Here is a 15,500-nt window from a genome sequence, read left to right on the forward strand (position 1 = left end):
ACTCAGACTTAGAGAATGGACTTATGGTTGCCAGGGAGGAAGGATGTGGGGAAGGGGTAGGTAGGGAGTTTGGGGTCGACATGTACACATGGCTATATTTAAAATGGACAACCAGTAAGGACCCACTATACAGCACAGGGAACTCTGCTCAATGCTCTGTGACAGGTGCACGGCAAAGGAGTTAGGGGGAGAAAGGATACATGGATATATGTGGCTGAGTCCCTTTGCTGTCCGCCTGAAACTATTCAGTTCAGGTCAGTTCAGTTGCTCAGTAGGGTCCGACTCTTTGCGATCCCATGAACTGCAGCATGCCAGGCCTCCCTGTCCACCACCAGCTCCTGGAGTCCACCCAAACCCATATCCATTGAGTCAGTGATGCCATCCAGCCATCACATTCTCTGTCGTCCCCTTCTCCTCCCGCCCTCAATCTATCCCAGCATCAGGGTCTTTTCAAATGAGTCAGCTCTTCTCATCAGGTGCCAAAGTATTGGAGTTTCAGCTTCAACATCAGTCTCTCCAATGAACACCCAAGACTGATCTCCTTAAGGATGGACTGGTTGGGTCTCCTTTCAGTCCAAGGGACTCTCAAGAGTCTTCTCCAACACCACAGTTCACAAGCATCAATTCTTCAGCGCTCAGCCTTCTTTATAGTCCAACACTCACATCCATACATGACCAGTGGAAAAACCATAGCCTTGACGAGACGGACCTTTGTTTGCAAAGTAATGTCTCTGCTTTTAAATATGCTATCTAGGTTGGTCATAACTTTCCTTCCAAGGAGTAAGCGTCTTTTAATTTCATGACTGCAATCACCATCTGCAGTGATTTTGGAGCACCCCATAATAAAGTCTGACACTGTTTCCCCACCTATTTCCCATTGACTGCTGCTGCTGCTCAGTCGCTTCAGTTGTGTCCGACTCTGTGCGACCCATAGACGGCAGCCCACCAGGCTCCCCCATCCCTGGGATTCTCCAGGCAAGAACACTGGAGTGGGTTGCCATTTCCTTCTCCAGTGCATGAAAGTGAAAAGTGATTGACTAGTTAAGAATAAATTGGGATATCCCATTGCTTGCAATGAACTAAATTACCACTAGGTGGAAGCAGACACCGATTAAAAGTAAATTCCTTTTTGACCTATAAAATCCTCACTAGCAAACTCAAGAGCTGAGATCTATGACATTGGAAGGGGGAGTACTTAAAATTATGGATAACTATAGCTAAATTATGTTGCTGATTTTTTAAAAAATGTATCCAGTTTTCAACCTAAAATTTTCCTTTCCCTCCGCTTCAGTAGGTCTTCCCCAGGGCCTAAAGCAGGGGATGGGTTTGCTGCCTTTTCCCAGTGGTTAAGAGATTTCATTTCTTTGGGGAAGAAGTGTCTGAGCAGGGCTTCTAGCTTGCCCCGCCTAGGGCAGGCTTTCTCTGATCTTACTACCTGTTACCAGTATTTCTCAAAGCTCCCTGATAGAGGTCCAGGGAGAAGGGCCTGCAATGAATGTAAACACCCCTGTGGGTCCTTGGCTTCTGAGGATTGTACACTCCCATACTCGCCCACAGTTGCCCTTTAACACTTGATTCTCACTTTAAGTCACTCTACTCACACACACGGTGACTCCATCTTCCACCTGTCAGCAGACAGTCAGCCAGTGTTCATGTCCCATTTCTTCTCCACAGTGCCCGTCTTCCTTCAGACTTCAGGGTAATTGCCCTGCAACCTCTTTGAATGAATCAGAAAAAATCATGAAACTGGGAATAATCCAGATTTTCCTTGCAGAAAGGGTGGCCGTAACTTTCTTAGAGATTTCTACATCCCAGGAGAAGCCAGAAGTCACCCCAGGGATCTGAAAGAGAGTTTTCAGGTGATACTCCTGGGACTCACTTCAGGGTGGTCACTGCTTGGCCCTGATGTGGTCCAGGCTGCAGAAAGCGTTCATATGAGTTGTTGGAAGAGATGGCCTCAGGGAGGGCCCTGGAGGATAATATGTGACTTGCAGAAAGAATTGCAGACTGCGAGAGGGCAGGGAAGGGCCAGGCAGCTACGCTCAGTGTCGTGAAGCCCAGGCCCCCTCTTGCCCACTCCGGGACATCCTCAGGCTGTGTCGCCTCCATCTCTACAGTCAACTCCGCAAGGAGGAGGGGGACAAGGCACTCTGATCCCCCACATCCTCTCACTGGAGTTGTGGATGGCCCTGAGACAGGGAGCAGACGCAGCGTCCCCCTCAGCACCTCCCAGGGCCCAGCCTGCTCCACTCTGCATGCTCAGACGTCACGCCAGAATGGCCAGAGCACCTTCCTGCCAACGGTGCCCACTGTCTTCATCCTTCTCTCACTGAGTAGGATGACTTTATTCTAGCGCAAGACAAAGACATTGACTTGGTCTACAGAAGAACATTTATTTCCAAATTGAGGCCACAGAAACGGAAACCCCCCCTCCCTGGCCTCTGCCACTGCCATCGGATAATTCCTCAGCCTCCACAATAAGACACCTCTTTGGCACATAAACACTTCTGTAGAAACCCCCTGTTTACAGCTCAACATGTTTTGACTGTGGTGCCTTCTTTGCTGCTTCCTGGGACAGAAGCTCATTCCAGAAAGCCACTTTCTCACTTTTCAGCTTCTCGGCTGCCCGAGTGTAGACACCAATCTGAAGGTACCCTTCTTTCTGGTCATACGCTGGCCAGTGAGGAAGCCCCTCCCCATTGGGGTTCCTGGAACAAAATCAAACAGAAATTCCCCAAAGCTGCTGTCAGCTCTGAGATTGTCAGGGACGCCCTGGCTTCATTTCTGCCAAAGGCTCATATGCCTCCAGAGATAGGAGGCTGACCATGTGCTGGGCTGCCAGTCCATCACAGGGAGCTCTCATGTCAGAGGTCACAGGGCGGGGCGTTTGACCATCACACCTTGGAAACTACCCCCACCCAAGAGACACACCCTGTCCCTTCCCAACCCCACTCCATGTCTGCCAGCAGCTCACCCATTCCGAGCAAAGTTGGCCCAGAATTTCATCACCATCTTGCTGAGATTGATCTCTTCTTCTGAGATACCATCTGTGGGGAGGGGACAAAGCCAGTGCTGCTCAAAGTGTGGTTCGTGGGCAGTAGCAGCACTTGAGAAACTGTTAATAAATTCAGAAATGGGGGTCTTACTCCAGACCTACTGAGTCTAAGCTGCATTTTAGGAAGATCTTGGGTAACGCAAGTGACTTCAAACTTGACAGCTACCGACTGAGGCCGGGCTCAGTGAAGGGCTGGAGTCGGTCCGTAAGCTATTGCCTTGTCTTCTGTGCCCTCCCGACTGCCCTTCCTGCTTCGGTGTTTCAGGGACACACCCCAGGGTTTCTGCTAGAGTCACCCTACTCCCAGGATGCTCTCCTTTGGGTCTTTTCTTGGTGTCCTTGATCCACACACATTTTCACAGAATCTGCAAGGTCCCGCTAAAGTCACCCAACCAGGAAATGCCCAGAGGCATTGTGTACAATGAACAGTTCTGCGATGCGTCACACACAATTTGTCTGTAATTGCTAATGGGCAAGGCATTGAAGACATCTGTGAAAAGTTTTTTTCTTTTTAAATATTACACACCTAGATATATTATGATATTAAAATACATGAGTTTTAGATAGATAGAGATTGGATAGAGAGACACACGTTAGTCCTGATTCAAGGTTAATAACAACTCTAACTTAACCCTCACGCACATTCTGATGTGTTCTTGTGAGGGCAGAGTGAGTGGTAGCATTCTAGCCCTGAGCAGGGCCCTGCGGGTGACCCAGCTCCCGTCTTGCTGATGATGCCCAGTTCTGGATTCTTAGCGCGACCATGGGTGAGGGCACAAGGACTTGCATTCTCCATCAGGTGCGTTAGAGCAAGAGAATGGCTGGGACCGTGTCCTTCCACCCTGTTAGGTGAGTGCAGGAAACGAGGACCTGCAGAGAAGGAGGAACCTGCCCAAGGCCCCCAAATAAACTCGCACCCAGATCTCCTAACTCCAAGTTTATAGTCACCAAAGGGCCATCACCTTGCAAAATTGGAAACCCGAAGACAGAGAAGACTTCATCCCTGTGGTCCCCTACCACCGTCTTGGGTTTCATTGCTGATGAGAAGCTTGGGCAATACTCAAACTCATACATGTATGTCGGGATTCCAACATCTGCAAAACATGGATTCACACACAGTTCATTTCAGCAGACACACACCTGATGGTATCAAGGTCTCTGGGAGCTGTGAGCAATCAGGAAATTGGGGGCACGCCTAGTCCTGAGTGAACAACTACAGCATTAATAGCAGATGCCCACTGTGAGAATCATCTCTGTGCCAATCCCGTGTCCCTACAGGAAGCCCCTGGATATGAGCACATGAAAAATTTCATCACTTGCTTAAGGGTGCATAGCGGAGGTGGAAATGGATTTGAGCTGGGTATTTATTGAGTGAGTGAGTGAAGAGTGAGTGAATGAATGCTGAAACCTTGAGTAGCTCCATTCTAAATAAATACAGGGGCACTGGGTCAGCTCACACAGGCCCCTGTCGATGCATCCACGCACAAGGAGCGCCACACACACACACACTATTGTATTTCACTGCTAACAGGCTAGTCTTCATTTCCTTTGAGAATACGTGCAGCCTGACAGGTGTCTTCCATTATGTCCATTTTTGAACCTTTCCAGTGATTTTCACCGGAGAAGGCAATGGCAAGCCACTCCAGTACTGTTGCCTAGAAAATCCCATGGATGGAGGAGCCTGGTAGGCTGCAGTCCATGGGGTGACGAAGAGTCGGACGCGACTGAGCGACTTCAGTTTCACTTTTCACTTTCACGCATTGCAGAAGGAAATGGCAACCCACTCCAGTGTTCATGCCTGGAGAATCCCAGGAACGGGGGAGCCTGGTGGGCTGCCATCTATGGGGTCACACAGAGTCGGACATGACTGATGTGACTTAGCAGCAGCAGCAGCAGCAGTGATTTTCACATGTATCCCAAGAGTGAAGTATATTCAAGTTGTGAGCCTGAAAGTGCAGATTTAAATACAAACTCCATGTTCAAGGTCAGGAGGGGCGGCCATGAGGAGATACCCCTCATCCAAGGTAAGGTGCAGTGGCTGCGTGTTGCTGGAGCAGCCGTGAAGTGATACCCCACGACCAAGGTCAGAGAAACCCAAATAAGACGGTAGGTATTGTGAGAGGGCATCAGAGGACAGACACACTGAAATCATAATCACAGGAAACTAGTCAATCTGATCACACAGACCACAGCCTTATCTAACTCAATGAAACTAAGCCATGCCATGTGGGGCCACCCAAGACGGGTGGGTCATGGTGGAGAGGTCTGACAGATTGTGGTCCACTGGAGAAGGGAATGGAAGACCACTTCAGGATACTTGCCTTGAGAACCCCATGAACAGTATGAAAAGACAAAGTGATAGGATACTGAATGAGGAATTCCCCAGGTCGGTAGGTGCCCAGTATGCTACTGGAGATCAGTGGAGAAATAACTCCAGAAAAAATGAAGGGATGGAGCCAAAGCAAACACAGTACCCAGTTGTGGATGTGACTGGTGATAGAAGCAAGGTCCGATGCTATAAAGGGCAATATTGCATAGGAACCTGGAATTTTAGGTCCATCAATCAAGGCAAATTGGAAATGGTCAAACAGGAGATGGCAAGAGAGAACGTAGACATTCTAGGAATCAGTGAAGTAAAATGGACTGGAAGGGTGAATTTAACTCAGATGACCATTAAATCTACTACTGTGGGCAGGAATCCCTTAGAAGAAATGGAGTAGCCATCGTGGTCAACAAGAGTCCGAAATGCAGTACTGGGATGCAATCTCAAAAATGATAGAATGATCTCTGTTTGTTTCCAAGGCAAACCATTCAATATTACAGTAATCCAAGCCTATGCCCCAACCAGTAATGATGAAGAAGCCGAAGTTGAATGGTTCTATGAAGACCTACAGACCTTTTAGAACTAACACCCAAAAAAGATGTCCTTTTCATTATAGGGGACTGGAATGCAAAAGTAGGAAGTCAAGAAACACCTGGAGTAACAGACAAATCTGGAGCACGGAATGAAGCAGGGCAAAGGCTAATAGAGTTTTGCCAAGAGAACGCACTGGTCTTAGCAAACATCCTCTTTCAACAACACAAGAGAAGACTCTACACATGGACATCACTAGATGGTCAACACCAAAATCATATTGATTATATTATTTGCAGCCAAAGATGGAGAAGCTCTATACAGTTAGCAAAAACAAGACCAGGAGCTGACTGTGGCTCAGATCATGAACTCCTTATTGCCAAATTCAGACTGAAATTGAAGAAAGTGGGGAAAACCACTAGACCATTCAGATATGATCTAAATCAAATCCCTTATGATTATACAGTGGAAGTGAGAAATAGATTTAAGGGACTAGATCTGATAGAGTGCCTGATGAACTCTGGACAGAGGTTCGTGACATTGTACAGGAGATAGGGACCAAGACCATCCCCATGGAAAAGAAATGCAAAAGGGCAAAATGACTGTCTCAGGAGGCCTTACAAAGAGCTGTGAAAAGAAGAGAAGTGAAAAGCAAAGGAGAAAAGGAAAGATATAGGCATCTGAATGCAGAGTTCCAAAGAATAGCAAGGAGAGATAAGAAAGCCTTCCACAGAGATCAATGCAAAGAAATAGAGGAAAATAACAGAATAGGAAAGACAAGAGATCTCTTCAAGAAAATTAGAGATACCAAGGGAACATTTCATGCAAAGATGGGCTCGATAAAGGATAGAAATGGTATGGACCTAACAGAAGCAGAAGATATTAAGAAGAGGTGGCAAGAATACACAGAAGAACTGTACAAAAAAAGATCTTCATGACCAAGATAATCACGATGGTGTGATCACTCACCTAGAGCCAAACATCTTGGAATGTGAAGTCAAGTGGGCCTTAGAAAGCATCACTACGAGCAAAGCTAGTGGAGGTGATGGAATTCCAGTGGAGCTATTTCAAATCCGGAAAGATGATTCTGTGAAAGTGCTGCACTCAATATGCCATGACATTTGGAAAACTCAGCAGTGGCCACAGGACTGGAAAAGGTCCGTTTTCATTCCAATTCCAAAGAAAGGCAATGCCAAAGAATGCTCAAACTACCGCACAATTGCACTCATCTCACAGCTAGTAAAGTCATGCTCAAAATTCACCAAGCCAGGCTTCACCAATACGTGAACCGTGAACTTCCAGATGATCAAGCTGGTTTTAGAAAAGGCAGAGGCACCAGAGATCAAATTGCCAACATCTGCTGGATCATGGAAAAAGCAAAAGAGTTCCAGAAAAACATCTATTTCTGCTTCACTGACTATGCCAAACACTTTGACTGTGTGGATCACCATAAACTGTGGAACATTCTGAAAGAGATCGGAATACCAGAACACCTGACCTGCCTCTTGAGAAACCTGTATGCAGGTCAGGAAGCAACAGTTAGAACTGGACATGGAACAACAGACTGGTTCCAAATAGGAAAAAGAGTACGTCAAGGTTGTATATTGTCACCCTGATTATTTAACTTCTATGCAGAGAACATCATGCGAAATGCTGGGCTGGAAGAAGCACAAGGTGGAATCAAGATTGCTGGGAGAAATATCAATAACCTCAGATATGCAGATGACACCACCCTTATGGCAGAAAGTGAAGAGGAACTAAAAAGTCTCTTGATGAAAGTGAAAGACGAGAGTGAAAAAGTTGGCTTGAAGCTCAACATTCAGAAAACTAAGATCCTGGCATCTGGTCCCATCACTTCATGGCAAACAGATGGGGAAACAGTGGAAACAGTGTCAGACTTTATTTTTTTAGGCTCCAAAATCACTGCGGATGCTGACTGCAGTCATGAAATTAAAAGACACTTACTCCTTGGAAGGAAAGTTATGACCAACCTAGATAGCATATTAAAAAGCAGAGAGATTACTTTGCCAACCAAGGTCCGTCTAGTCAAGGCTATGGTTTTTCCAGTGGTCATGTATGGATATGAGAGTTGGACTGTGAAGAAAGCTGAGTGCCGAAGAATTGATGCTTTTGAACTGTGGTGTGGAGAAGACTCTTGAGAGTCCCTTGTACTGCAAGGAGATCCAACCAGTCCATTCTAAAGGAGATCAGTCCTAGGTGTTCATTGGAAGGACTGATGCTAAAGCTGAAACTCCAATACTTTGGCCACCTCATGGGAAGAGTTGACTCACTGGAAAAGACCCTGATGCTGGGAGGGATTGGGGGCAGGAGGAGAAGGGGACGACCGAGAATGAGATGGCTGGATGGCATCACCGACTCGATGGACATGAGTTTGAGTGAACTCCGGGAGTTGGTGATGGACAGGGAGGCCTGGCGTTCTGTGATTCATGGGGTCGCAAAGAGCTGGACACGACTGAGTGACTGAACTGAACAGATGCAGAAAGGGTAAAATTTGCTCCCCGTGTCCTAGGAAACCTCCGTTTGGCAGTTCATTTCCTTTGTGTCCGTCCTCTCCTGTGTCTTGCTTCCTGCGCGGCCCGGGGAGGGTGCAGCAGTGGCAGGAGGGGGAAGGGGCTGGGGAAGGGGACAGCCCCTCTCTCCTGGCCTCTCCTCCCTCCCCTCTCCCCTCTCTCCATCCCCTTCTCGAAGCCCCAAGAAGACGTCACTTTCCTGCTGATGCTTCAGCAGAGATGCCCATCTTGCTGCTCCAGGGCTGACTCGTGGGCCCCCCACCTGGGGAGCTCTGTGCTCTGCATTGATGCTTATGCCACAGCCAGGGACTCTAATGGGGAAGGGTCAGGCCCCAAGGCAGGCTGGTGCGGAGATACCACAACACCCCCTCCCCGCCTTGGGGATCCTATCACATTTGGAAAATGCCCAACAAAGGAAAATGAACAAAATGATCACTTATAATTGCACTGCTCAGAGAAACCTATTAATATTTCACAACTTACTCCACTTATGCACATAAAATGATGACACTATTGTATGTGTTATTGCATATGACCATAATAATTGCTTCATATCATTAAAATTTCCCCACAAAGTAGTTTAACAATATATGCCATCCCGACAGGAGGATGTAAAATAATTTGTGTAATTGCCTCCCTCATCTCCCATCTTTGTACTTTGGTTTAGCAAGAAGTGGTTTTTGGAAGAAAAAGGTGGTTTTGGGACCATTCTCTGTGGTCCCGCAAGCCACTTATTAAACAGTTGCTTCAAGGTTGTGGCTTCCCTGGTTGCTCAGATGGTAAAGTTCTATCTGCAATGCTGGAGACCCAGGTTCGAGCCCTACGTTGGGAAGATCCCCTGAAGAAGGAAATGGCACCCACTCCAGTACTCTTGCCTGGAAAATCCCATGGACACAGGAGCCTAGTAGGCTACAGTCCATGGGGGTAACAAAGAGTTGGATATGGCTGAGTGAATTTACTATACTTCACTTCAAGATCAAGCAGAGATTGCCGTAAGGAGGGGCTTTAACCTTGGCTCTGCCATTTTAAAGTTTTGAAAGAACTCATGATCCAACCATAGGAGAAAGAACTTTCACGAATGGGAGAAATTATTTTGGGGCGCATGTTGCCCAAAAGATATTTTTGTTCATTTTTCTCTTTTTAACATTTCTGCCTTAAATTTCTGAGATTTATTAAATTCCTACAACCACAACACAAGTCTTCAAAAGAATAAGTAGGGCACAGGTTTGAATAATAACATTTAGGAACAATAAGAAAAGCAGAGGGAAGGAAAGAGCTAGCAATAAAAAATACACACATTTAAACAGTGTGATGTTCTTCTTTCTTTATTTGGTAAGGCGGGGCTTATGAAATTAGCAGCATTATTTTTAGTTTTTAATCTGAGTATCTCAACAGAGAGAATTAAGAAATACTCATTCTTATATACTGGAAGCAATTTCACAATATCTATCAAGAATTTTAAAATGGTCCTACAAGCTAGCCTAGTAATTAAACCTTTAATAACCAAATCTAAAAAAAAAAATCATCAGAGATTTGGTTAAAGATATATGCACATAAGGCTGAGCATAATGTTTTACAGCATCGAAGTATGGTCCGTTCCGTTCCGTTCCGTCGCTCAGTCGTGTCCGACTCTTTGCGACCCCGTGGACTGTAGCCTACCAGGCTTCTCCGTCCATGGGATTCTCCAGGCAAGAATACTGGAGTGGGTTACCGTTTCCTTCTCCAGGGGATCTTCCCGACCCAGGGATCGAACCCGGGTCTCCCACATTGGAGGCAGATGCTTAAACCTCTGAGCCACCAGGGAAGCCCAAAGCATGGTCAGCCTGCCTCAATAGCCAATAGGACAGGAATACTAAAGTAAATTTTACTGTATTATTCCATGAGATAATGGATGCTTTTTGAGTTTTCATTGACATTGAGGAAATGCTTACCTTATAGGATTCCATGAAAAAAACACAATATAAAATTAATATTTAAATTATATGTAAGACATGGGAAGATTAATGAAGAAAATATGTCAAAAATTTATAGCAGATATTTCTATGAATTTTGAAGGCTTCCAAGGTCAGAGCTAGCTTTGAGTAGAAGTTTGACTAGAAACTAGACATTTCTAGTTTCTTTTTTATGTGATTCCATATTTTCAAAAAGTTCTACAACTAAAAGATATTAATGTTTATATTCAGAATAAGTTCTCTTCTGTATTAAAAAAGACTTAATACAAGTACAAAAAGTCTTAAAAAGGAAAGAATAATGTTGATAAAGTCGGGGAAGTCCAAGCAAAAATGACTCTGATGGGAGTCTGACACGTCCTGACACATCCAAGATGACTGGGTCAACAGACAATGAAGCAGAGGAAACCACACGTAAGGAGAGACAAGACCAAGTTTGTGAAAGAACAGTTCTGACCCCAGGCCGCCCCTGGCTGAAGAGCTTCATCAAGACCCTAGGGAGGAGGAAGGGTAACCGGAACCTATCCATGACTGTATTGAACTGGGGGGAAGGTAGGTCAGCTGTAACTACTTTTTATTATGCTTGTACAGTCCCAAATTCTAAAACCCTCTAGCATGGTTAGAAAGAGTGCTCTGGGTCAGAGAACCACGTCCTGTCTTGCAGATGTGGTAGAGATAGCTCCTGGAAAGGGAGGGTCCTGTGAGGACCTCAGCAAGGCACTCCAAAAGGACACCTCCTGTCCAGGTGAGGTCCTCCATCCTTGGCCTCAAGCCCCTAGGGGCCCCCTCACTCACAGTCTTGGGATACGCTGAAAGGTCCTGCCATAGACCCAGCACACACTGGCATGGAACAAGGCCAGCTGCAGACATCAACATTCTCCAGACCACTTGCCCCATACCTCCCTCTGCTCAGTCCTTTGGGTTTTCTTCGTCCCAGACAACATTCCTGATCCAACACTTGGCCTCATGCTATCCCCAGCTCCACTGGTTAACAAACTAGTTTGAAGCTATCTCTGACCTTGGAAGGCTTCTAAGACAAAACCTCCAATATGTGCCCTGTGGCCCCACAGACTACTGTCATTCAGGTGAGGGATCTCGGGGCAGAGACTGTTGGAGTGTCCCCTTGTCCCCTGCTTCTGTGCACACTGGCCAGAGTTCCAACTCCTGCATCTGTAGCTCTTTGCCTGAGGTCTTCGGCAGCCAGACACCACTCTGCCCACATGTGCAGCAGATCAAAGCACCAGGGAATTAACTGCCCTTGGGAACAGGCTTCAAAGGATGACTCATCAAACTGGAGGATAAACACCCCAGCTCTCTTGCCACTCACTCAGGAAAACCCTGAGCCACGTCTCCTGCTGATTTCCCAGAGCTCCGCAGCTCCAGGTGTCCCTGGAGGACGCTCGCTTGACAGCACAGTGTAGACTGACTTCTGTCTCCATTCGAGTCACTTCTCCACTCCTCTCCCAGTGTTATCTGGGATCACCCCCAAATATACTACCTGCATTTGGATCCTTTTCTCAGAGTCTGCTTCTGGTGGAAACCAAACTAGGACACTGCCCCGCCCCTGGCTATATGGAATGTACCCTGAAGTTTTCTTATATCTTTCTATGCTGAGGGTTAAGACAGAATACAGTGTGAAGCTGGTGGGGTCAGTGTCCCTCTCCTGTCCAGTGCCGAAGACTCACCTCTGTGGTAACGGGCCGTGTTCACAGATGGGACACAAAACAACCCATCTGCAATCAAGTCCAGGAGCAGGTCTTTCTTTTGGACAGGGTCATGTGTCCCTCCTAAATACTTGTCAGTGGCCACTGGAGCCAGTTCCTCAGGGATGTTCTGAAATACATCAAAAGTTAAAGTGACCAGCACGCCCTCGTGAACACCTCTGGCTTCCCCAGCCAGGGAGGAAGGCTTGCATTAACAGTGAACCTCTCAGGCCCCATGCCACCACTCCCGCCCACCCCTGCTGCTGAGCTGGAAAGGCAGAAACTAGGAGCTGAACCGCCCACCCCTAGCCCCAGCCTTCGTTTTGCCACCAGCTGCTCTGCCATCGGGAACAAGCCCCGGCCCTCTTTAGTGCTCAGCCAGTTTCCCTGACTTCTAGAGTCTTACAAGGATGGGGTAGGACTTCCACACGAGTGACGTGGCCATCTCCTGGTCCAACTTGCCTGCAGAGAGTGGGAAGCCCACTAACTGTTAAAACAAAGGTTAAGCAATTGTGAAATCATCAGGAAATAGCAAGAAAAACGAAAGTGACCAACAGACCAAACTAAATGGAGGCTGGGTTTTTGATGAGTTTTGGACTCAAATGGACTTTCATATCCAGAGACCAAGGAGTGTAAAGAGGATAATATAATTAAGGGAAGCTGTCCCAGTGTAGACACACACACACACACAAATGATTAGAGTCCCCAGAGTGGTCGAGACAGAGAGGGAAGATTTCAGCCAGCCTAGTGTTGAAGTGAAGGGCTCTGGGGCAGATGACACGACTCCACAAATACCCCACTTGTGTCAGAGAACTGAAAAAAAGTGAAAGTGTTACTAGCTCAGTCGTGTCTGACTCTTTGCAACCCCATCGACTGTAGCCCACCAGGCTCCTCTGTTCCTGGAATTCTCCAGGCAAGAATACTGGAGTGGGTAGCCATTCCCTTCTCCAAGGGATCTACCCGACCCAGGGGCTTTACAGGCAGATTTGCTAGTCAGATAACTGAAAAAGCCCCAAATCCTGCCATTATGACTTTGGTCCTTTGGTATACCCTCTGAAATCATTCTGAAGAACCACAGAACTCTGCACATAACTACTCCATTAAAACTCGGCCCTAAGAGACTTGACCAAACTCCAGGACAGCTGCAGGAGGCTTAAGGCCATGTCCCCAGGATGACTGCAGTCTCCCTTCAAGAGCTCTGGGCTGCCTGGAGATTTTACTGTTTCAGCCAAAGCCTGGTGATAGGCAGGTAGGTCCCTGAACTCCCTCTTAGAGCAGTTACTTTAGAACTCTCGTAATTATAAGCCTTTCCTTTGTCCCTTTAAATGTAAATTTACCACCCAAAGTTGTTTCCTCAAGGATCTGAGAGCCATCTCTATGAAAAACAAATATTCAGGGGATAATTCTTGCTTTGTCCTCAGAGCAAGAATTTTTAACTCAAGAATTTTTTAAACTCAGTCCCTGTGAAAACATAAAGTCTAACTTCAGTGGGAACATTGATTCTACTTACATCACTGCCTCCTGTCATAAAGACAGAAATTTGTTTCTTCTCCAGATTAATGCCAGCTAACAAATCCAGGTGGTCCAGTCATATGGACAATCCACCCCACCCCACCCCACCCCCACCCACTCCTTAAATAAGCACCAGGCTTTCATTTCAGGGATTGGGTTCAGTTCACAATGGATCTTTTCCCTCTAGCAGGGATGTAACTGAATCAAATCTGTTACCACTTCACCTGGTGTCTGGTTTTGTTTATCTCTGTCAGAAGGGAAAGCCCTCCTCCATCCACGGGATTTTCTAGGCAAGAGTACTGGAGTGGCTTGCCATTGCCTTCTCTGCCTAACTTTTAGAAGTCAGTTGTAACTCAGGAGGAAGCTGGCTCCTCTGAATCTTTCCAGTGAGAGGACTGAGAGCTTGGGTGGGGCGGGGGTAATTTATGGAGAAAGCATGAAAGCAGCAAGCCTGAGGCGAGAGGCTGCAGGTTCTAAGCCCCACTCTCCTTAACTCCCGAGCCCCTTCCCCTTTCCAGGCCTTGCGTTTTTTATCTGCCCAGTGATGATCTCTACCAGCCCTCCTGGAACCGACATTTCAGGATTCATGGATGGGAGGACAATCAGAGAATGTGTGTGGACGTGGGTCCCCTGAACTGCACCACCCAGATGACAGTGTGGACCATCAGAAATGGTTTCCACGGAAATGTCAAATTGTATGAAGGGGACAGCTGGCCTGGTCCCAGAGCGAGGTCTGTGACCACAGATGGGGAGGCTTTATGATGGGCAGGGAAGAGAAGTCTACGAGGCCTGCACTTTCTCACCAATGGCAGAATCCAGCCAAACTCTTGCTTGTTGATTCCAACGATGTAGGGAACGGTGTTGAAGTTCTTTTCAGCCAGCATCTCTATGGGCATCTTTGGCAGCAGCACTCCGTCCACCACGGTGGGCAGGAAAGGGTAGGTCTGGGGAAGAGGGCAGAGTAGTGTCTGGGCTTCCCCTTCCAGGTCACACCGCATCCCCGTCTCCACCTGCCGAAGCTCATGACCAGTATCACACACCTGAGTCCTAACAAAAGGGGATAACTCTGTGGACCCCAGAGGGCAGAACTCTGACCAGGGGACAGCAGTGGTCAGGTGATGGGGACAGATCTTCAGCCCATTTGGTATAAAAATATATAACATGATGTGCATGTATTTGAAGTATATATATATATATGTCTCTTCCCAGTGTCACGCAGCTTTCATTATCTGTGGTACTCATGCTCTACAAAGTTACTGTGACAGACTTTCCGGGGGGGTCCTCCAATTAAGAGACTGTCTGCCAGTGCAGGGGACATGGGGTTAATCCCAGGTCCCGGAACATTCCACAGGCCTCGGGGCAACTAAGCCCAGATGCTGCCGAGTGCCTAGAGCCTGGGCTCCACAACAAGAGAGGCCAGAGAAATGAGAAGCCTGAACACCACAACTAGAGAGGTGACCCCGACGCTGTAACTGGAGAAAAGCCCGTGCAAGGTGAAGACCCAGCACAGCCAAAAGTAAATACATAATAAAAGAATGAACTAGGGGGAAAAAAACATCCAACAAGGACTCAGTGAGTGCTTCCCTGGGTGATGCGACTGTAAATCCCTTGGCTGTCAGCCTCACAGCAGTGCCGCCCACTATGATTGTTTTTATCCGCCTTCATCTCATAAAATCACAAACATAGCTTGTTTTCCATGGCTTCACAGGCTATAGATGTTACTTTAGCATATTCCTAAGGAGCTCAAGGAACTGATGGGCAAATAATCTTTTCACATTCTGGATGCTCTGCATTGCTGATTCATTAGCACTGAGCAGCAGCCTGCCACCCATGCCTGAGGGCACTCGGTCTAATACTCCCATTTCTCACGAGTCAGACACATTGTAGGCTGCCTGC

The 15,500-nt window shown here is 47.1% G+C and overlaps 1 protein-coding gene across 1 annotated transcript in view; it reads right to left on the minus strand.

Annotated features, from left to right (window-relative positions):
- Window positions 1-2,248: 2,248 nt before the first annotated feature.
- Window positions 2,249-15,500, minus strand: part of LOC129547348 (liver carboxylesterase-like) — a 46,014-nt gene continuing 32,762 nt past the window's right edge. Inside the window, exons 8-13 of the mRNA XM_088830138.1 lie at window positions 14,408-14,548; window positions 12,499-12,579; window positions 12,075-12,222; window positions 4,018-4,149; window positions 2,975-3,047; window positions 2,249-2,708 (exon numbers count right to left, since the gene is read on the minus strand). Coding sequence (XP_088686264.1) covers window positions 2,525-2,708; window positions 2,975-3,047; window positions 4,018-4,149; window positions 12,075-12,222; window positions 12,499-12,579; window positions 14,408-14,548 — 759 coding nt within the window. The 3' untranslated portion in view covers window positions 2,249-2,524. The remainder of the gene's footprint in view (window positions 2,709-2,974; window positions 3,048-4,017; window positions 4,150-12,074; window positions 12,223-12,498; window positions 12,580-14,407; window positions 14,549-15,500) is intronic.

The sequence above is a fragment of the Moschus berezovskii genome, chromosome 22 (assembly GCF_049115385.1).
Source record: "Moschus berezovskii isolate FMDL1 chromosome 22, NW_MosBer_1.0, whole genome shotgun sequence".
Classification (NCBI taxonomy): Eukaryota; Metazoa; Chordata; class Mammalia; order Artiodactyla; family Moschidae; genus Moschus; species Moschus berezovskii.